The sequence below is a fragment of the Rhincodon typus genome, chromosome 21 (assembly GCF_021869965.1).
Source record: "Rhincodon typus isolate 14 chromosome 21, sRhiTyp1.1, whole genome shotgun sequence".
NCBI lineage: Eukaryota > Metazoa > Chordata > Chondrichthyes > Orectolobiformes > Rhincodontidae > Rhincodon > Rhincodon typus.
This window is the reverse complement of record NC_063352.1, coordinates 24329967-24352108: the sequence shown is the minus strand read 5'-3', so window position 1 is coordinate 24352108 and position 22142 is coordinate 24329967. Positions and strand designations below refer to the sequence as shown.

General features: G+C 40.3%; 1 protein-coding gene across 1 annotated transcript; it reads left to right on the top strand.

Annotated features, from left to right (window-relative positions):
- The first annotated feature begins 1578 nt into the window (after positions 1–1578).
- On the top strand, positions 1579–22008 carry snx8a (sorting nexin 8a). Its single transcript, XM_048609844.1, has 11 exons — positions 1579–1708; positions 2823–3001; positions 3612–3729; positions 4617–4738; positions 6842–6922; positions 7824–7984; positions 13580–13712; positions 14473–14541; positions 14969–15118; positions 17020–17169; positions 17535–22008. The coding sequence occupies exons 2-11, from the start codon at positions 2864–2866 to the stop codon at positions 17658–17660; spliced, it is 1248 nt and encodes a 415-aa protein (XP_048465801.1). The 5' UTR covers positions 1579–1708; positions 2823–2863; the 3' UTR covers positions 17661–22008.
- The last annotated feature ends 134 nt before the right edge of the window (positions 22009–22142 follow it).

The window sequence follows — 22142 nt, the reverse complement described above, 5'->3', positions numbered from 1 at the left end:
AGAGACAGTTCACTAGGCTGGTAATGGATATGGATGGACTGTCTTATGAGGAGAAGTTGAATAGGTTGGGCCTGTGCTCATGGAAATATCAAAGAATGAGGCAACTTCATTGAAACGTGCAAGATTCTTCGGGGACTTGACAGGGTAGACGCCGAGAGATTGTTTTCATTTGTGGGAGAGACTAGGGTCCAAGGGCATAATTTCAATAAGGGGTCGGACATTTTCAGACAGGTGAGGAATTTCTGTTCTCAGTAGTAAACCTCTGGAATTCTTTACTGCAGAAGGCTGTTTAGGGCTGGGTTGTTAAGTGTGTTCAAGGCTGACAGATTTTTAATCAGTGAGGGAATCGAAGGTTGTAGGGTAAAGTCAGGAACATGGAGTTGCAGATTATCAGATTAGTTGTGATATCACTGGTCAAGCAAACTTGATGGGCTGAATGGCCTACTTTTGCTACATCTTGTGGTCTTAGTTCCATCTCCGGCCCTAATACTTTGACTCAGTGAGTATGAAATATTTACTTGCCCTTCTCTCATCGCAGAAAAAATTATTTTATAGGTAGAATTTACTATTTAGTTTGGGTGTGATTTAGCTTTTGAAGGGGTACATGCGGATGTATGAATTAGGAGCTGAAGTAGGCAATTTAACACCTTGAACCTCCTTCCCCATTCAATAAGATCATGACTGATTTAATTACTCCACATTTCCTCCTAACCAGAAAGCTGTTCTTCCCTTGTTTACCAAAAATCTAACTTCCTCTGCCTAAAAAGCATTCAAAGTCTCTGTTTCTGCTGTCTTCTGAGGAAGAGAATTAAAAAGACTTATGACCCTCCGTGAGAGAATTTCTCTTTATCACTGCCTTAAATGGGTAACGCCTTCTTTTTAAACAGTGAACCCTTAGTTCTAGATCTTCCAAAAGAGGAAACATCCTTTCCACCCTGTCAAGATCCTTCGGGATGTTATGTTTCAGTCAAGTCGCCTGTTTTTCTTCTAAACCCCAATGGATACAAGCATAGCCTATCTCACCTTTCCTCTTAACACAACCTGCCCATTCCAAATATTAATTGAGTAAACATCCTCTGAACTGCTTCCAATCCATTTACATTCTTTCATTATATAAGGAGACCAATACTTTACACAGCACTCTAGGTGTGGTCTGTCAATTCCCTGTATGTCTGAGCAATAAGTTACTTTTATACTCAGTTCACTTTGGAATAAATGATAATGTTCTGTTTGTTTTCCTACTTGCTGTATCTATGATTTTTTTGCAATTCATCCACCTGTGCGTCCAGGTCCCTCTGCATTTCCTGAGTTCCTCCCTTCCTTCCAGAAAAATCAGTAAACAGGGGAATAGATAGTACGAGTATTCTGTAAGGGAAAGGCTAATGCTAAATACCTTTTCAATTCATCTGCCTTCATCTTATTCCTTATTTATTCACCAGATCTCTTCCTGTAGGACCAATGTTCAACTTGAACTTTTTTTCTTGTAAAGTACCTTGTTGTGGATGAACTGAAAAAATTAGACCCCATATTGACTAAGTGTATTCTCCTGCAAGTGATGTCTTTATGCTATGTTTCCAGATTGCTGAGATTATAGAATCCAAGGAAGAATCCATCACAAAGTCGGCCCTGTACAGAGCTTTGGTGTTGATTGCTCTAGCTCAGCAAGGAAAGCAGCCTTCCCCAAAACTACTGGAGAATATCACACAAGGTACAGTGAGTTTACTTAAAGGCATAGTCATACAGCCGAAAACAGGCTCTTCAGCCCAACTCATCCATGCTGACCAGGTTTCCTAAACTGAATTAGTCCCATTTGTATGTGTTTGGCCCACATCCCCCTCAATCTTTTCCTATCCGTGTACCTGTCCAAATGTCTTCTAAATATTGTAATTATGCTCACCTGTACCATTTCTTCTAGCAGCTTGTTCCATATATGCACCACCTACTGTGTGAAAAAGTTGCCCCTCAGGTCCCTTTTAAGTCTTTCCTGTCCCACCTTAAACCTCTGTTGTCTAGTTTTGGACTGCTGGACCCTGGGGAAAAGACCTTGGCTACTCATGTTATCTATGCCCCTCATGATTTTCTAAGCCTCTATAAGGCCACCCCTCTATGCTCCCGGGAGGAAAATAAGGAACTTAAGAGTTCTTAGAAAGATTAACAAGAGTTAAAAGTTGCATGCTTGATGTTGCTGATTTAAAAAATAATCATTTTAAGTTTATGGATGTTGCTGTCAATGCTGGTATTACCTGGGATGTGTCAGGGAAGGTGTTTGTGAACCACTGCAGTTCATTTGGTGAAAGTACTTCTATACTGATCTTGAATAGGTTTCTAAAATAATGAGAGTATGGAAATATAAGATACTGCCAAGAATTCCATTACTGCTGCACATCATCTCATGAGATCTTTTATGTTCAACTGTTTAATGTCTCGCTTGGGACAGCACCTCTGACAGTGCAGCATCTCAGTACTAGATTGGGAGTGATGGTCTTAATGTTGTCCCAGTCTCTGCAATGGGACTTGAAACCACTGTCTCCTGTTTCTGAGGCTTGACTGCTATCTGCAGAGCCACAACAAATGTATGTAGAAAGAGAAGTGTTGAGTAGGGGAAAACTTAGATTGAGGAGAGGGAGGCAATTTTTGTGTAGTTTTAATCATTGCAGTGAAATGAAGTATCAGTTGGAAATTTATCCATACATGCTATGAATGCTAGAGGACTGTGTGAGCCTGTACCAAAGCTCCAAGCTTGTGTTGATGTGGAGAAGTGTCAGATTGTGGGTTAGATTGTGTTCTCTGTGGCGTTCTTTAACAAGCTACTTCTTCCCCAGAATATCCAAAACCTCAGTTGGGTGAGTTAGAGTCGATCCGGATGCAGGCTCATGGGAATCCGATCCTCTTGTCAATGACTCTGCAAGACCTGCTGCATATTGATATGGTGCAGGTGGAACTAATTCCAGAGAAGAAGGGTCTGTTTTTAAAACACGTGGAATATGAACTTTCCAGCCAGGTGAGTTCGGCCCAGGGCTTGATCCTTCATGATGGTGTTCTGGAATATACTAGATCTCTTCAGTGACTTTTAAGCTTCACCTTCTGTTTCCTGATATCTACATAGGCTCCTGGTCCATCCAAGCTTCAGTTTTAATATTTCCATCCTTGTATTCAAATCCCTCCACGGTCTTTGCACTCCCTATCTCTGCAACGTTCTTAAACTTCCTAAGATCTCTGTTCATTTCTGCAACCCTGATTTGTTTTGTCCCAACAGTGAGGATTGTGTCTTCACCTATCTAGGCTATAAGATGTGGAACTTTTTCCCTAAATCTTTCCAGCACTGTCCTCCTTTAAGATGGCTCCTTAAAGCCTACCTCTTTGAACAAGCATTTGTCTTCTCTGGCTCAACATTGTATCAACATTTATAGAATCACACTTGATGTGACTTAGAACATTTTGCTACTTTAAAAGCTACTTTAAAAGTCTAAATGTAAGTTGTTTTAAAAACTGTTGCTTGGTGTCACTGAACTGTTGCCTGATTCTCCTCATCTTTGCTTTTCATTTTAACCTCGGCTGGTTCTCTGAAGTATGAATGGTGATCCTTCACAATTGCTGCATTTTCCTTTCAGCGATTCAAGTCGTCTGTTTACCGACGATACAATGATTTTGTGGTGTTTCATGAAGTGCTCCTCCAGCGGTTCCCATATCGAATGGTACCAGCATTGCCGCCAAAGAGAATGCTAAGAGGTAAAAGCTTAGTGTGGCAAAATGGTTATATATTTGTGAAATTGAAGTCTACTCAAGCGTGCATTTACTTCGTGTGTACTTTTTGGGGATCAGATAAAAGGTTCTGCAATTTGTTTTTAATGCCTTAGGGGAGTGTGGGAAGCACTCTTAGCATGAGGAAAGCCCATTTCAGTTCAGTTTTGCTGGAGGCTTGGCTGGAGTTGCAATTGTAAGATGGTTTCTCCTGAAGAGACGGGATACTTTTAGACTAGTAAGAAATAGGTTACCTCACTATAAGGAGTCTCGTCTGGAAGTTCTAGACCAGAACTGTTTGCTTAAAACACTGAAGGGATTACTTGAAGCTGAGATTGTCTAAATTTAGTTATACAAAGGTTTGAGGAAAGACTCGGGACTGAGAATTGACGTCACAGTTAAGGCAAGCCCAGTAGACGTGATAAAGGGAATGTTCTCTGGCTAGAGTACTGTAAAGGAGTATTTTTGGGATTAATGGGATTATGTTGTACAGTGTTTCCAAGTCTTTAAACCTGTAAACAGTTTGGTTTGTTCTATTTTGTCTTTTATTTCTTTTGAGTAATAAATGTCTGTTTTACTGAAAACCAAGTCTGCTGCATTCTCTGCTTGTTTATGAAAGGCCACCTGATCAAAAACAAACAAAATATAAATATCTATCAAACCACATTTCAGTCTGAGATCTGATTTGACTGTGAATAATATCAGCTGGGATCATAACATTGATCAATTGGTTACTTGAAATAACGCTTACTGCTGAGAATGCAGGTAGCGCTTGTTTTAAAATATCAACTGTTTGAAGTTATAGTAATGTGGCTGCTTTGCTGTTTTATTGTGTGCGTTTTCAATTCCCTGTTTTTCTCTGCACTCCAACTCAGCTGACCGTGAATTTATTGAGTCTCGGCGACGTGCTCTAAAGCGTTTTATTAACCTGGTGGCTCGTCACCCATTCTTCTCTGAAGATGAGCTTCTACATATCTTCCTGTGCTTCAGTGGTCCAGTGAGTAAAGAGGCGATTAAATTCGTGCGTTGACCTATTTGTCGTTTCCCAAATGCAAGTGGGCTTTATTTACTAGTTGGAGAATTTGTGCGAGTAGTGAGCACTGGTTCCTATCCAGAGAAGTGAGGGAATGGTGGGTAAAGCAGAATGGTAATACCAGGAATAATTTCTTCCCTTCTAATCCCCTTATTGCTGATTTCCTCTCATCTGTGGGAGAGGTGTTGAGTGAAGCCATTTCAAGGGTTTTGCTTTGGGGTGTGTGGGATGGGGGAAATGTGGGTGGACAGATGGTCTGTGAATTATCATCATACATCTGATGCACATCTCTTTGGAATAGTCCAATTTTTAGCTGCACTGATGTGTGGGATGGAAAGAGATAGTCGGGAACACATTTCCCAGAGCAAGCATAACTAATGCAGTCTTGAAGAAAATACACATTTTTGTAAGGCCTTGATGTCTTCACTTTATAATCATAATGAAAAGGTTGGCTTGACCACAAAACAGCATCACTTGTTATTAGAAGTCTTATTAATCTGGTTTTATTCACTTGTGCAATATGGATGTCGATGGGTGGGTCAGTATTTATTACCTGTCCCTAGTTGCCCTTGAGGAGGTGGTGGAGAGCTGTCTTGAACACTACAGTCCACTGCAGTAGGGAGACTCAAAGTGCATTTAGGGAGGAAATTCCAGGTTTTTGACCCAACGACATCAAAAGAATGGCAATATATTTCCAAGTCAGGATAGTGGGTGGCTTGGAGGGGAACTTGCGGGGTGGTATTTCCAGGACCATTGCTGCCCTTCTCCTTCTAGATGCTGGTGCTTGTCGTTTTGGCTGGTGTTCTTTAAGGAGCCTTGGTGAATTCCTGCAGTGCATCTTGTAGATGGTATACATTGCTGCTGAGCATTAGGGGTGGAGGGAGTGTATGTTTGTGGATCTGTTACCAATCAAGTAGGTTGCTTTGTCCTGGATGGTGTCAAACTTCTGGTATTATTGGAGCTGCAAGTCATCCAGGCAAGTGGGGAGTATTCAATCACACTCTTGACTTGAGCCTTGTAGATGCTGGACAGACTTTGAGGAGTTGGTAAGTGAGTTATTCTCTGCAGTATTCCTCGACGTTGTATTCATGTAGCTAGTCCAGTTGAGTCACTGGTAAATGGTAACCTCAGGATATTGATTGTGGACCATTCCGACATGGTAACACCATTGAATGTCAAGGTGTGATAGTTACATTCACTCTTATTGAAGATGGTAATTGTCTGGCACTTGTATGGTGCAAATGTTTCATCCTAAACCTTTATTGTCCAGGTCTTGCTTCATTTGAATGCGGATTGTTTCAGTGTCTGAGGCATTGCGAATGACACTGAACATAGTGCAATCATCAACGAACATTACCACTTCTGATATTGATGGCAGGAATGTCATTGAAGCAGTTGAAGATGATTAAGCCTAAGTCACTACCCTGAGGACTCTAGTCGCCTTTTCTCTCAATGATAGGAGACAACATTAAGAATAATCTTTAAGTGTGTTACAACTTGTTACATTCACGGGATGAGGGCATCGCTGGCCAGACAGCATTTTATTGCCCGTCCCTAATTGCCCAGAGGGCAGTTAAGCGTCAGCCACATTGCTATGGGTCTGGAGTCACACGTAGGCCAGACCAGGTAAGGATGGCAGTTTCTTTCCCTAAAGGACATTAGTGAACCAGATGGGTTTTTCCTGACAATCGGCAATTTATGGTCATCATTAGACATCAACCAGTAATGAGTGTTGCTGATGACTAGATATTTCCTAATGTCCTTTTTTAATTCTGTAAATTAATCCATTTTCTGTCTTGGTGCCTCTTATATCCTTTAGGGAAAGACATTGCCTAAATCTAAATTTGTGACTCCTGTTCCATGCCAATGGGACCTACTCTTAAATACTATCCAAAATGTCTAACTGAGTCACACTCTTTGAAACTGCTGGAGTCTGCCATTAACTAGGAGGGAAATAAATGTTAGCCTTATCGGACACATCCTGACAATGAAATAAAAGTTATTTGAAGATTAGTCCTGTACTTGAAATAGGATTTTAAAGGTCTTTTGCTTCTTGTTTTGAAAAAGGATGTTCAGAATAAGATTCGAGAATCATTGCGAGGAGTGGGTGATGAGTTTATGACGTGTGAAATCGCAACAACAGCCAAGGTACTGATTAGAGCTCTGCTGTTGGAAGTTAATTATTTATTTGACTAAACTAGTGATGCTTTATGTATTAACAGTACTGTTACAAGGGTTTCATTGAAGTGCAGTTTGCAAGTTGTGTCTTCTTGCAGATCAACCCAAAGTGTACTGAAAAGTCATGTCCTACACTTGGGTAGTCTGTACAGAGCCTTCTGGAATCTAACATTAAGAATTTTTGGCTATAGATTATATTATTGGTCATGGAAACTATTGAGGTAATACATTAAACTTTGTTGAACAACTTTTATTGAACGACAGAGAAGGATCTGTACTAAGGTTTTGAACACTGGGGCTCCAGGTGGTGCATAAGAACAAAAGTCAACCGTTGAGTCCTTTGAACCTGTTCTGATGTTCAGTTAGATTGTGGCTGATCTGTGCCTCAAGCTCATTTGCATGTCTTTGTTTCATATCATGATGTAGCATAAACCTTTATCTCCTTATGGAATTTTGAATTAGCCTGTTCAAATGGCCTTTTGGAAAAAAGAGGTAACTGAATCATCTGTTTCAGTGTTGGTTAAGGGATAAATATTTTGGACAGGTCATGGGGGTGCGGGTGGGAGCTGCTCTCCTCTTTGAATAATGATTTCCTGGAGCTGCCAAGATAGATTTCAGTCTGCTATGACTAGATGATGTTGAGGTGTGTGTCAACTTAGGTAATGTGCTCGAGTCTCTGAATCTGGTGTTTATGAACCTAATATGCCAAGTGCGATTGATGTTCTGCAGTTGCTCGCTTCGAGGAAGAAGGTGTGCAGCGTCAATTGTGTGAATGAAAGAAGAGACAAAAATTATTGGTGCATAAATTCCACAAGTTCAATTGTGTATATAAACCATTCTCTTCTTACACCCCACCCCACATAAAATGCAGGAACTACTTCCTCCTGATATTCAGGCTCAGTTTGGTGCTAGTAGAGAGCTGATCCGAAACATCTATAACAGTTTCCATAAGCTAAGGGACCGGGCAGAGAGAATGGCAAACAGATCTGCTGAGAACGCCACTGATCTCCTGCTGTTTGGGAAGGAATTGAGGCAAGTGTTTAGACTTTCCACAATGTCGATTCTGTTTTGTCACAATTTGAGCAATTTTTAAAAAGATTTGTCTTTGTCATACTTGCTACGCCCAGCAACATGTGCTCTTCTTTGCTTGTGCATCTCTACAGCTCTACCTGGCTTTGGGGATGGGGCAAGATGCTATTTTTCTTTTTCTCCTTTCCCTCAGCTTAGCGGGAGAGTTCTGTCTATGCCTGTAGCTTTCTCTTTCTTGCCATCTCTCTTTTTTTCCTCTACTCAATCTCACCTCTGGAAGTGTTTCTGTCAAGCTTAATCTGGATGGACAATGTTGTACCTTCTCTTGCCACAGAGTTCAGCTGGCATAGTATTTAAATCTATCACCCCGTGTTCTATTAGTGCTGAGCAGATGGATATGCTGTATTTCCATGTGGTGGGAGAGAAGTATTGAGCTGACTGTGTCTGGTGACAGTTTAATGGAGCAGCTCGGTTTCAAAGCCATCAGATAAGGAAGGTGGGGAAAAGTACAGAAGAAAATGAAGTCAAGTCACTTCAGATATATTTTGTTTTCAGTGGGTATGGGATCATCGTGCACAATTGTAAACTTCTTGGGGCTGAACTTTGACAATGGAAACTTGTTCATAGTGGTTATATTTTGGAAGCTGTTGGCTCAGCTAAGTTTCAAGGAATACGTTGCAAATTGTGATCACTATTGCTAATTACCTAATTATTGAACAGAATTATGTTCAGTGAAGGAGTGAGAGGGATTAATTTTCAGGAATTCAGAAGACATGATAATTGGTACGTTATATTGCCACAACCCCATGAAGAGCAGGTTGGAGGGTGAGAGGGAGAGAAAGCAAGAGACAATGTTTTTTGCCAGGTGACTATATGATTGGAAACATCTAGTTTGGTTGTTTTCCCAGGAGTGGGATTATGTGGAAAATATCAAGGTAAAGGGTCAGTGACTGAATGAAACTCAAAATGGCAACCACCCACATTCCCCAGGAGAATCCAAGGGCCATCATGGATTAAGTAGAGAAATAGTCCTGGTGCAGTATTGAAGGAAATTTTTGTGCTGACAGAACTTGATCTCCTGTAGGCTGAGGATACTGACTGAAGCTGACCAGTTTGGGACTGCAAGCTCTGTTTTCAAGTGGCAAACAAGATTAACTTGCTTGGAGTTTAACATGTGTTTTCTGTTTTTTAAGATAAGAACAAACTTGCAAGGTTTAAGCTCCTTTAGCAAACTTGCAATGTCACAAAGCACTTATAGCCAAAGAATTAGCTTTAAAGTGTACCCCCTGTTAAAGACTTGAAAGATTTACCAGTTGTTCATAGGAATTGATTAGTGGAATGACCAAATACACCACCTTTCTATGTCATTTGGGCATCATTGGCAAGAATTGAATTTGTTGGTACCCTTGTGTATGGAAACATGGGACCGGGACATCATAGCTATTACAGAAACATGGCTTGGGGTCGGGCAGACAGGACTAGCAGCTCAATGTTTCCGAGTTTAGATGCTATAGGAAGGATAGAAAAGGAGGCAAGATAGGCAGGGAGTGGCATTTTTGATTAGGGAAAGCATTACTGCTGTACTTGAGATATTTCTGAAGGATTGTCTAGTGAAGCTATTTGGGTGGAATTCGCAAACGAGGAGATGATCCCCTTGGTGAGATTGTACTACGGACATACCCCCAATAGTCAACGGGAAACTGAGAAGCAAATATGCAGAGAAATCTTCAATTTATTAAAGAATAATAGGGTTGTAAAAATAGAGGATTTTAACTTTACAAACATAGAACAGGGCTGCCATAGTGTTAAAGGCTTAGATGGTGAGGAATTTGTTAAATATGTTCAAGAAAATTTTCTTAATCAATATGTAGATGTACCTACTAGAGAAGGAGCAAAATGTGACCTTTGTTTTGGGAACTAAGGCAGGGCAAGTGACTGTAGTGGGGAAGCACTTTGGGACCAGTGATCATAACTATTTTTAAACTAATATTATTATGGAAAGCAAAGTTTGATAGAATGGGACAGAAACTTTCAAAAGTTGATTGAAGTAGACTGTTTGCAGATAAAGAGATGACTGGCAAGTGGGAGGCTTTCAAAAGTGAGATAACTAGAGTTTAGAGGCATGTGTTCCCCTTAGAGTGAAGGGTAACACTGGTAAGAGTAAGAAGCAATGGATGAATAAAGATAGAGGCTCTGATCAAGAATAAGGAGGAGGCATATGTTAGCTTTAGACAACTGGGATCAAGTGAATCTCTTGAAGAGCATAAGGAATGTAGGGGATTTTTTAAGAGGGAAATCAGGAGGGCAAAAAGGGGATATGAGATAGCCTTAGCAGATAAGGGTGTGGATGATCCAAAAGAGTTTCTATAAGTACATTAAGAGAAAAAGAGCAATTGGGGAGAGAATTTGGGCCCTTTAAGGATCAACCGGATTGGCTATGTGTGGAACCCCAGGAGATGGGAGAGGTACTAAACAAATATTTTGCGTCAGCTTTTACTGTTAAGAAAGAAATAGACGCTAGGGAACTCGGGGAAATAAATATTGATACCTTGAAAACAGTTTGTATAACAGAAGAGAAGGTGCTGGAGATCTTAACAAACATAAAGGAGCATAAATCTCCGGGACCTGATCAAGTGTATCGCAGGACGTTGTGAGAAGTTAGGGAAGAAATTGTGGGGCCCCTAACAGATATTTGTATCATCTACAACCATGAGTGAGGTGCTGGAGGACGGCTAATGTGCCTTTATTTAAGAAAGTGTATAAAGAGAAGCCTAGGAATTATAGATCAGTGAGTCTGACATCAGTGGTGGGTAAGTTGTTAGAGGAGATTCTGAGAGGATTTGCATGCATTTAGAGAGGCAAGTACTGATCAGGGATAGACAGCGTGGCTTTGTGTGAAAAGGTTGATGAGGGCAGAACAGTAGATGTTGTCTACATGGACTTCAGTAAAACCTTCAACAAGGTTCCACATGGTAGACTGATTAGTTAAATTATCCTACATGGGATTCAGGGAGAACTTGCCAGTTGGATACAAAATTGGCTTGACAGTAGGAGACATAGGGTAGTAGTAGAGGGCTTATTTCAGACTAAAGGCCTGTTAATACCGGTGTTCCACAGGGATCGGTGCTGGGTCCACTTTTGTTTGACATTAATATAAATGATTTGGATGAGAATATGGGAGGCATGGTTAGTAAATCTGCGGTTGACACCAATATTGGTGGCATAGTCGACAGTGAAGAACGTTATTGAAAATTTACAAAGGGACCTTGATCAATTGGACCAATGGGCTGAGGAGCAACAGATGGAGTTTAATTTGGATAAATGCAAGGCAGTGCATTTTGGTAAAACGATCAAGGATAGGATTTATACAGTTAATGGTAGGGCGCTCTGAGTGGTGTTGTCGAACGGAGAGACTTGGGGGTTTAGATACATACCTTTTTGAAAGTTGCGTCATTGGTAGACAGTGGTTAAGAACGCATTTAGCACACATTGCTCAGATCATTGATTATAGGAGTTGGGACATCATGTTGAGGTTGTACAGGACATTGGTGAGGCCACGTTTGGAGTATTGTGTACAGTTCTTGTTGCCCTTCAATAGGAAGGATATTACTAAATTGGAGAGGGTTTAAAAAAATTTACCAGGATTTTGCCGAGACTGAACGGTTTGAGTTTCTGTAGGGTGGGGGAGTTCAAAACTAGACGTCATATTTTTAAGGTGACAGGAGAAAGATTTAAGGGGAAATGTCTTGACATAGCGGGTGGTTTGTGTGTGGAATGAACTGCCAGACCAAGTGGTAGATGTAGATACAGTTAGAACATTTATAAGACATTTTGATAGGTACATGAATAGAAAATGTTCAGAGGGTTAGGGACCAAATGCAGGCAAGTGGGACTGGTTTAGTTTGGGAAACTTGGTTGGCATGGATGAGTTGAACTCAAGCATCTGTTTCCGTGCTGTATGACACTGATTCTAGTGAGCTGCGACCTTGAACCACTACAGTCCCAAATTGTCATTAGCAAGGATGCTCCAGATTTTGACTTGGTGACAATAAAGAATGCAACCGATACTGCAGCTGATGTATGCCCAAGTCAGATTTTAAAATAGTTGTTCCTGGCTTGTGGGCTTTGCTGGCTTGTTCGGTAGTTATTGCCCATCTTACCATTGCAATTCATTACCTCTGAGAAGTTGTGGTGAGCCACTGCAGTCTGTGTGGTGGTGTTGGCAAAGCAGTTCCAGGATTTTGACCCATGCACAGTGAAACAATGATGAAACGGTTCTAAGTTAGGATTCTGTTGCTTGGAAGGGAACTTCAAGATAGTGGCTTCCCGTGTATCTGCTGCCGTTGTCCTCCTTGGTGATCGAGATTAAGAGTTTGGAAGTTGCTGTCTAAGGAGCCTTGTGTGTAGCTGTAGCGCATCTTGTAAGTGGTAAACATTGCCTTCACCATTGCTGGTGAGGAACCGAACGTTAGTGTGGCTGTCAAGTGGGCTACTTTGCCCTGGATGGTGTCAAGTTTCTTGAATGTTGTTAGCTGTTGTAAATACTATGAAACTGATATCAACCGAAGGAATGTACGTTCTTTCTAAATGAAGAGCAGGGAAGAACTGAAATGAATACCATACAAAACTTGGTGAGTTGCTACTGGGTCCTTTAAATGGGACAATGAGTATTAAGTTAGAGAAAGCATGATTGATGGACAAGAAACACTGCGAATAGACTAATAAAACTCTGACGCAATAGTGAGGACAAATCTAGATGTAATAATATAGACTGAAGAAATCAATAGTTGCACCATTTAAGAAAATAACTAGAAGAAAATACTTGTTAGAGACTTGACATGTACAGTAGTCAATTGGGTTTTAGTGGCATATTGAATTTAGTAGTGTTGGTGAATACATTAACTTGTATCAATTATATTAAAAGGCAAACCAAGTTTCAGTATCGTGACAATGAATTTGATTTGCAGGTAGTTAGGATGTTGATCCATGATATAAAGAAACCCAAAATATGAATATTTGGCCAACTCTTTGATTCTTGGATAAAAGTCTATCTCTTCTGTTTTTTTCCTCACGATTTTTCTTTTTCATCTTTGTTTATTTTTCACGGGAGGAGGATGTTCCAGGTCAGGCCAACAACTTTTGCCCATCCAGAGTCCTCCTTGTGAAGGTGATGGTGTTGAGCCCTCTTCGTCTTAGAAGTCCATGGGTTGGAGTAACCCCAATTGTTAGGAAGGGAGTTCCAGAATTTTGACCCAGTGACAGTGAAAGAACTTATGGTTCTAAGATAGGATTCTTGGTTACTTGGAGGGGAGGTTGATGGTGGTTGTGCTATTGATATCTGCTGCCCTTCTCTTTCTGGATGCTAGAGACTGTGCATTTGAAAGGTCTTTTCAGTGAACCTTGTGAGTTGTTGCAATGCATTCTTGTAAATGTTACACATTACTGTCACTGCATCAATGGTGGAGGGAGTGAATGTCAAGGATGGCATTTGAGGATCCAGCCAAGGGTTTGCTTTGTGTGGTTGAGTTGTTTTTCTAATGTGTCTCTGCTTCTGTAATTGTTTTACTTCTCCAACTTATCTTTTTTTCTGTATCCCAGTATCTTGGGCTCTGACACAACACCAGTTCCATCGTGGGCATCAGCAGCAAGCAACACATGGGGTACCTTGAAGCAAGCCCTTAAAGGCTTATCTGTGGAGTTTGCATTACTTGCTGACAAAGCTGCACAGCAGGCAAGTCCTGTAATTGAAAACTGACTTCTACCACTGGACTACAAACAAGTAAGGTCTGACATTTGCAAGGCACGTTTCATGACGTGCAAAAGCCGATGAAGTACTTTGTAACTGTCTGATATTTTTAAAAGTTAATTGGTACACAGCACGTTCTCAAATAATAGTGTGATAATTATCAGACAATTTGTTCTGTTCATGATGTTGATTGAGAGCTAAACATTGGCTAGGAGATGGAGGAGAGCATTCCTGCTTTTATTGGCACCTGGCATCTTTTATATCCACTGGGGAATACATGAGGCCTTGGTTTAAGTCATTCTCTGAAAGCTGGCATCCTCAACAGTGTAGCAGTCTGTCAGTACACAGGAAGTGTCAGCCAAGATTTTGTGCTTTACCTTCCAGAATGAGATATGAACCTATAATCATCTGTATCCAAGTCGGGTGCTACTGATTGAGCCATGCTGACCCTGTTAGTATTAGCAATTGTAGAATGCTATTGTACCCTAGAGTCAGTAACAGTTGATGGAGGTACTTGGACCATATTGAGTGTGTCTGCAGTACACCAAGTTTCTGGTGTGACTGTCAACATAATATTTGGGGGGTGACTTGTGTGTGCCTCCCAGTGGCTGGTTTAAGAGTGACATGATGGCTTATCAGTGACAAGTTAACTGGAAAAGCAGAAGAAGGGACAAATAAGCCTTAATTAATTAGAGCATGAAAACATGTTGCACAGTTGTTAAGTTTGTTTTCATACCTTGAACAGGGTAAACGAGAAGAGGAGGAAGTGGTCGAAAAACTCAACCTCTTTCTGGATCTGTTGCAATCCTACAAGGTCAGTGTTACTATTGTAGTAAATGGCATTTGAGGCATCTCCAAACTGTGTTCTAATGAGTCAGCCAGCATGCAGAAATGGGAGATTTGTTTCTGTATCAGATGTAACCATTAATTTCTAATATTGGACATGTCTGAGCAATTTTGATTGTGGCGTTTTTAATTTAGTTTAGCCATTGTGCAGCTTGTTATTCCAAACAAGGAGCTGGTCTGGCTTGGCCTATTGACTCTTGCGGGTTCTCCATTCCAGTAGTCTGGCCAAAAGTGGTGACAAGCTTTAAGAAGGAGCTGGTGATGTATCTGCAGGATGAGACAGTAGAATTTGTTTAATTTATAGGCAGATTTATGAATGCGATATCAATTCGATGTTTTTTTTTAATCTCTTAACTTGAAATTGAGTTGCTTGTATTTGGATTTTTTGCTTTGAGGACTTGTGTGAGCGTCATGAGAAAGGTGTCCTTCATGAGCACCAACGAGCATTGCAGAAATACACCTCCATGAAACGGCAGATGATGAGTGTAACTGTGCAAAATAAGGAGCAGATTTCTGTGGAGCAACTGGAGTCACGAATTGTACAGGTGCTCTGCTACTACGTTTTGTTTGCTATTGTAGACTTGTCTGATTTTAACTAGTTTAATATACCCTTCTATCACCCTTGTTAGAGTAGTTATTTCATCTTTTGGGAACTTGGTGCATATTGGCTGTCTCTTTGACCCCAACATAGATGTGTTGGTTTAATGAAGAGAATCTGATTGAACTGAGTGAATGAGTTGCTGATTCACGATCAGAGTGTCATGAACATTTGGAAGATGTATAATACAAAACAGTTTGAATACAGGGAATAATTCTGAGTCAATGCCTGCCCTTCATATCAAGAGAGCCATCATAAGCAGCTCTTGTGTTGAAGTCCGTAAGCAAAAGGCTCCTCCAAGAAAGTAAATCGATGCTAGTGGTTGAATGATGTACAGCTCGGGTTTTCAGATGACAATGACCTATTGCTTTTAACAAAGTAAAATACCCCAAACTGTGTCACAAGAGTGTAATCAAATAAAATTTGAAAGCAAGCTACACAAAACAATTTTTGGGGAAGGTAGCTTATAAGGGACAACTTGTAGTTGAAGATAGGAAGACCAAGCAACAGAGGCTTAAGAAAGGAATTCCAGGGTCTAGCGATAACACAATGTGGAGCTGGAGGAACACAGCAGTCCAGGCAGCATCAGGGGAGTAGGAAAATTGATGTTTTGGGACGGGATTCTTCTTCAGAAATGGGGGAAGGGGGAGGGAGTTCAGAAATAAATAGAGAAAGGAGGGGTGGGGCTTGGGAACGTAAGTGGGATGGTGATAGGTGAGTGCAGGTAGGGAGTGGAGGGGATTGGTCAGTGAGGTGGGAAGAGCCAGACAGGTGGGAGAGAGATGGACAGGTTGTGTCAGGTCAAGGAGGCGGGGATGAGAGGGAGGGTTGGTCATGGGCTGATGCCGGGGGTGGGGAGATTTTGAAACCGGAAAAATCCACGTTTAGACCATTGGACTGTAGGCTCCAAAGGCAGAATATGAGGTGCTGCTCCTTCAGATTCTGGGTGGCGTCATTGTGACGCCTGGGTCTATCTGGCCAAAGGCATGGGCCAATGATGGAATAATCTAAAAACAAAATTAGAAACTGCTAGAGAAACTCCAGAGGTCTGATAATATCTGTGGAGAGAGAAATAAGAGTTAAAGTTTTGAGTCCACTAACTCTCATCACCTGGGTCACTAGACTTGAAACGTTAACTTTGCCTTCTGTCCATAGATCCTGCCACATCGGTTGAGTTTCTCCAACAATTTCTGTTTTTGTTTCAGGTTTCCAGTATCCGTGGCCATTTCTTTATTTTGTTTTAGTGGTTGGGGATGTGCAAGAGGCCAGGACTGGAAAAGTGCAGAGATCTTGGAGTTTTGAGGCTGGAGGAGGTTACAGAAATATGGAGGAGCGAGGGCATGGATGGTTTTGACCATGCAGATGAAAGTTTTAAAATTGAATTTCTGGATAGGGAGCCAATGTAAGTGGATTGGAAAGAAACTGAGGTGGGGGTATAATGCAAAATTTTGACTTTCTGAAAAGAAACGTTTTAAGACATTTAAGGGAGGAGTTTATTTATTTAGGAAAAATCGGAAGAACTTAACAGATTAATCTAAGGGTAATAAGGAGGTTGTGGGTAGGAGGTGTGGAAGATGTATCGTATTGTCATTGTCTCTTTTGTTCTACCTGCTCCAACCAATGTTTCTGGTCAATTCCTGTGCAGCAATGGCCGTCACGAATGCCATAAAAACACGTACAGCAACTCCAGGTTTCTTTTACAGTAGTGGCATTCCATCACACTGGCAATAAACTGCTGTAAACTTCTTGTGTGATAGAGGAGGTTGAATGTTATTTCTGTAATTGTGCACTGTTGTAGTTTGTTTCATTTTCATTAAACTTGGCGTCAACTGAGATCTCGTATTTCAGCAAGAGAACACAATTCTCACCATGGAGCTTCGGAACTATTTTTCGATGTATTGCCTGCACCAGGAGACTCAACTCATCCATGTTTACTTACACATCATCTCCCATGTGCTGACTGCCTTCATTGATTCGCAGATCCAAGGGCATCGAGAGGTACGGCTGGGCCTATAGTAGTGGCTAACTTTTTATTACAATTCCTTTTGTCCTCCTTTCTGCTGATTTGTGTCTTCTTGCAGTTGTCTGTGGCAGCTACCCCCGAATATCCAGTTCGCATTCATTTAAACACGTTTTAAATTCGTTTGGCTGTTCGCCTGCACGCAGCATCAGCACTGTGTCCGATCCTTTCTAACCATTCATCGTGCTTGTTGGTTCTTCGGTTGATCAAGTGGCAGATGGCTCTGAAGGGGTTCAAATTGTACTATATTTAGTATGGCTTAGATTCTCCCTCAATGCTATTGTGAAGTATTGGTTGAATTGCTAATACTGGATTATGATTGTTTTTGTTTTGCTCGTTCCAGATGAGTGAAGTGTGGAATGATTTGAAACCAAAGCTGGGAGGTCTTCTGCCCAATGGAGTGCCGTCACCACCTCTGTCCCCAGGGAATTTGCAGGCACCAAGCTCCATTTTACCCACAGTGAATTGAGATGTTTCCTTTATTTCTAATTGATGTTCTTTCTCTTCATCCTCTGTAAAAGATTCCATATTTGTTCCCTATAAAAGGACATTATCTGCAATATGGTTTAAAACTTTTTACTAAATAACAGCTACTCAAAGTTGTAAACAAAGCCATACCATTTGTGTTGGTCCACCTCCTGCTGCTTCTATAGGGATGCTGGACTGTTGAAATAAGCATCTTCACCCTTGATGATCTGTGGCAGTGTTGATTTATGGTCATCTTTTGATATAATTAGGAGCATCACCGCATTGAACTAATCAGTCAATTTTTAGTTTGGTTTAACAAAACAGTTTAGAGCAACCCTCTTGAATTGCCCACAGTGTATCAGTGGGGACAGGGAACAGCTCTGGTGGAACTTCCCCTCTCCCAAATGTGAATAGAATCCAGACTACCCTGAACTATTTTATTGTAATCACCTGGTAACTATTATTTGTCTGCATATAAACAATGATTATATTGTTGGATGTTACTCCTTTCGCTGCTGGGAACAATTGCATTACATTGCTTGACCTGCTTGAGTGGCATTGCTGGTTAATTATGAAGACTATTTGAGATATGCTGCTTAATCCTGAAAGGGTGGGAGAGACTTGATGAAGCAAACAAGATTGAGCTATGGTGAGGTAGAACAGTCCTATTGCATGCTTTTTAGCTGCATATTCAATTCCATTCCTTGCCCTTCAAACCAAAAAATAAAGCTGAAGGACCTGATGAGAGATGCCATTTGCTTTGGATTAACTTGAAGGGGATGGGAGCCTGGTTTTAAAATGTTTTGTTTAGAGATCTTCCACCCAACTCTAGTCTGTGCAGAGTGGAGCATTCACTTTAGACCCCTGGTGGATTAGGATCAAAGATGTATTGGAAATTGTGCCTGATGTGGACTTGTGGTGATTTTGGTATTGGTATACTAAGTGTTTTGTTTGTAACTTCCTGTTGCATTAACTCTGACTACACTTGTCTTAAGGATTTTATGAAGGTGCAACAAAAAGATTAATCTTGTTTGTGAAGAAGGTTGTGATGCATTTGCAGATAATGTCACAGTACAACTCAGCTTAATTTTTTACCCCCCCCCCCCCCCCCAAAACCTTGATATGCAAGGAAGTTTTGATCTGCAGAAGGTCAAATTGTTTGACTGCAGATTATATATATAATTGTATTCCTTGCCAAATTGAATTTGTAGTTGAAACTTTGTATATAGATTTTCACTTCAGTGCTGTGAACTGGAAGCTCAATTGTTGAACAGTCAGGCTTGAAATACTTTTGGTCCTTGCTGAGAGTTTTGGACTGAGGCAGATGGTCTGACCTCGGAAAACAACAGGAAATTCCAACATGCTCGGGGAACTGAAATCCTTTTAAGGTTTTGGGATGTTTCCTGAGGAATTCTTCTCAAAAAAACTTTGTTTTCTTAACAATAGAAATAATTTGGAAGACTTTTGAAATGGCATAGCAAGGTATATATCTGAGCATGAAAATTGCTGGAAATTTCAGCTTATCGACAATTTTTTAAAAAAGGGAACGCACTAGATAACCTTGAGTATAGACCTTATCCAAAGGCAGAAAAGATTCACCTGTGCTGTTAACCAGTTTCCATAAATCACTGTATTGCAGCCACTTGAAGTACAATAATTGGGACACTATGTTATGTACAAGGTAATGTTGTCAGAACTGCTTGCAAGGTGCTAATTTGATGGGGTCACTGAAATCATGAGATTATTTCATGTAGATTATCAGTGACGTCTAACCATCCCCCTGCCCCCACCTCTACACCTGCAGAAAAATGTCACCTTTTCCTTGCATGTTGTAGAACAAGACAGAAAGTTGTTGGAATAAGCATCAAAGTAAGTCAGAATGCATTCAGAATGTTCCTGAAGCTTCTCCTCTTACCCTACCTACTCAATTTTCACAGGAAATAGAATTAGAAGTAGTCATAAGGCTCCTTTCATGCATCCTTCAATCCGAAAGGTTTTAACATGTAAATGATCTAGCTGTTGACCATCAATACAATTACCCGAATGTTTCTCCAATGACTTTAATAAGAATTGTATAGGCTTCGTAGAATGAGGTTTGTAGAGTAGGTTTATTCCATAATTCTACAGCATTTACTGCTGAAAATGACCTGCTCCTCAGTACTATACTAATTTAGAGCTTAGTTTAGAGCTCTGTCCAGCTGTCCATTTTAAAATGGGTGATAGCATAAGAGGTGAAGTATTTCTGGGAAATTTTACTTTTTATTTTGTAAACAGGGAAACTCCTTTTATCTCTGTTACATCATGTAAAAGTACTATTAATATCTAAAAATCCCCTCGCTTTACATTTTGAGGAAGAGCAGCTTGTTTAGTATCATTGTGGAAAAAAACCCATTATTTTGTTGCTGTTTGTCTGCAATTTGGCTGCTACATTATGCAGTAACTACACTTGCAAAACAAAAAAAAAGCCTGTGAGGAGTTTGGGACATTCTGCAGTAAAGATCCCTATAATTGCAAGTCTTTTTTACACAGGGGACCAAAATAGCCCAAAGAATGTTTCTCCATTGCTGATGGGAAAGAGCCATTCTGCAAACATCCTTTTAGCAGCTTTCACTGCCCTACTGTGATTGTGTCGCTAACTGAAAGCTTGGCATAGACGTAAGGGATCTTGACATGCGAAATGTTAAGCCACAGAAACTTCCCCTAGGAATTGATTAAAACTTTTACTAATTTGTACTCTTGTTTAGAGCCACTTCTTGGTTATTAAGGAGGCCAGAATGCTGACGTGCCAAATTCAGTTTATATATTTCCACCCAGCTATAGCAGGGTGGCTTTGAGATTGTACATGGTGAGTGATCCTTTTGTCACTACATCAATAGCTGCTCCGTGAAAGGAGTAAACATTCTACTTTTGAGGAAACTGACGGGAGGTGCCAGGAATGTGATATTGGAGAAGTAGTCTTGAATATAATCCCTGTGTTAGGCAGAGGCCTCTGTCCCCCTCTCCCTAAAGTGTTGACAGACAAAATCCAGTAATCTTGGTATTATTTTCTGCCAGTTGTGTCATAAATAATTTTTTATTCATGTGGACAGTTGGAGAGCAGGATTCATAGCTAGTATTTGAATTTTGTATCAAGGCCTGTTTACTGAAGTTTGTTTATATAGTGCACTACAGCACACAGTTCACAGCGTCTATTTGAAGAATACAGCAAATTACTTATGACTGAAACTAACAATATGAGGGTGATTTCTCCAAGTTAAATAATGCAAATTGTGTGCAAAATTAATTCGCTATTTTCCTTTGTTTCCATGCATGATTTAATGGGGGAATTATATGGTCATCACCTGACTGAGAGTAGTGACTGGGATAGTATCCACAGTCCCTATTAATTTAAGGCTGTACAATGTTTTTAAGATTCTGAGCAACATGGCCCTTCTCCTTGCGATTAAATGATACCAATTGCCCTTTCATCTGCGGAGCCTGGATTCAAGTCTATTCTGGTCCATTCTCAGAACATAAGTTTTTATTCAAATAAAGACTGGGAAAGTTGACAATACCTGCTGTTTCTCATTCCTCCATTTGCTCAGCCACAAATCTCCTCCCTTCAGTTTCACATGCTTTGTTCAGTCACAAATGCTGTACATTGACCCATCTCATTTGAGATATTGCAGAACTGGGAGTTTGATGCATTTTTACATCGTTGGAACTGATGTAACTTATTTTGGGCAGAGACCAGCTGGGAGTACCTGATGTTGTACCTAAGCCCAAAACACCTTCACAGTTTTCTCATTCTGGCTGGTTAAAAGGTGAATATTTTAATAGCAGGAAATAACATGGAAATCTGAATTAATTTATGCTCTTTAAAGGATTACCTCAGATGTAACTAATCAGATTGGTTGAAAATCTGTCAATTGTATTACTTAGCTTTGCAAAAGAGGCAAGACTCAATATGTGTTTTCTAAGCAATGTGCAACGTTAAATGATTTTGAAAACTGTCGTGTTGATTCTTAGGTTGGGAGCTGTAACTGATTTCATCCTCATGTTTTTAATGTCAGTTTTTCTTGATGCAAAGGATTTGGGGCTTGGGAAATTGTTTTGTGGGACATGTTTACAGGGAAGAGTGTTGAAATTAATGTGGTTCTTGCTAATCTGGAGAGTTAAGTGATCATCTACAATTGTATATACTATCTCAGTTCAAGTCAGTTGGAAGGAGATTAACATTTGCACTTTATTTAATAATGTTCATGTTAAAATCCTCAGATTATATTCAGAATATAAAGCAAATACAATGATTTACAATATATGTTTACTATATATAAAAATTGTCTACAATAAATTATATACTTATGGAATGGTGGCTTTGTTTTAAGCAGTTACTGATTTGTTTTAAAAAGTATTTTTTCAATCTATTCACTGAGTAAATGAGAACTGATCTGATTACAAGTTGAATAAAACAATGCTCCCACTAAGTTTATAGGATCGATAC

What these genes read in the sequence shown, in the direction of transcription:
- snx8a (XM_048609844.1), top strand. Translation starts at nt 2,864, where the DNA reads ATGCAGGCTCATGGGAATCCGATCCTCTTGTCAATGACTCTGCAAGAC. An exon ending in TCCTGTGCTTCAGTGGTCCA is followed by an intron (nt 4,739 to 6,841) that starts GTGAGTAAAGAG and finishes GTTTTGAAAAAG; the next exon opens with GATGTTCAGAATAAGATTCG. An exon ending in CTGTTTGGGAAGGAATTGAG is followed by an intron (nt 7,985 to 13,579) that starts GCAAGTGTTTAG and finishes TCTGTATCCCAG; the next exon opens with TATCTTGGGCTCTGACACAA.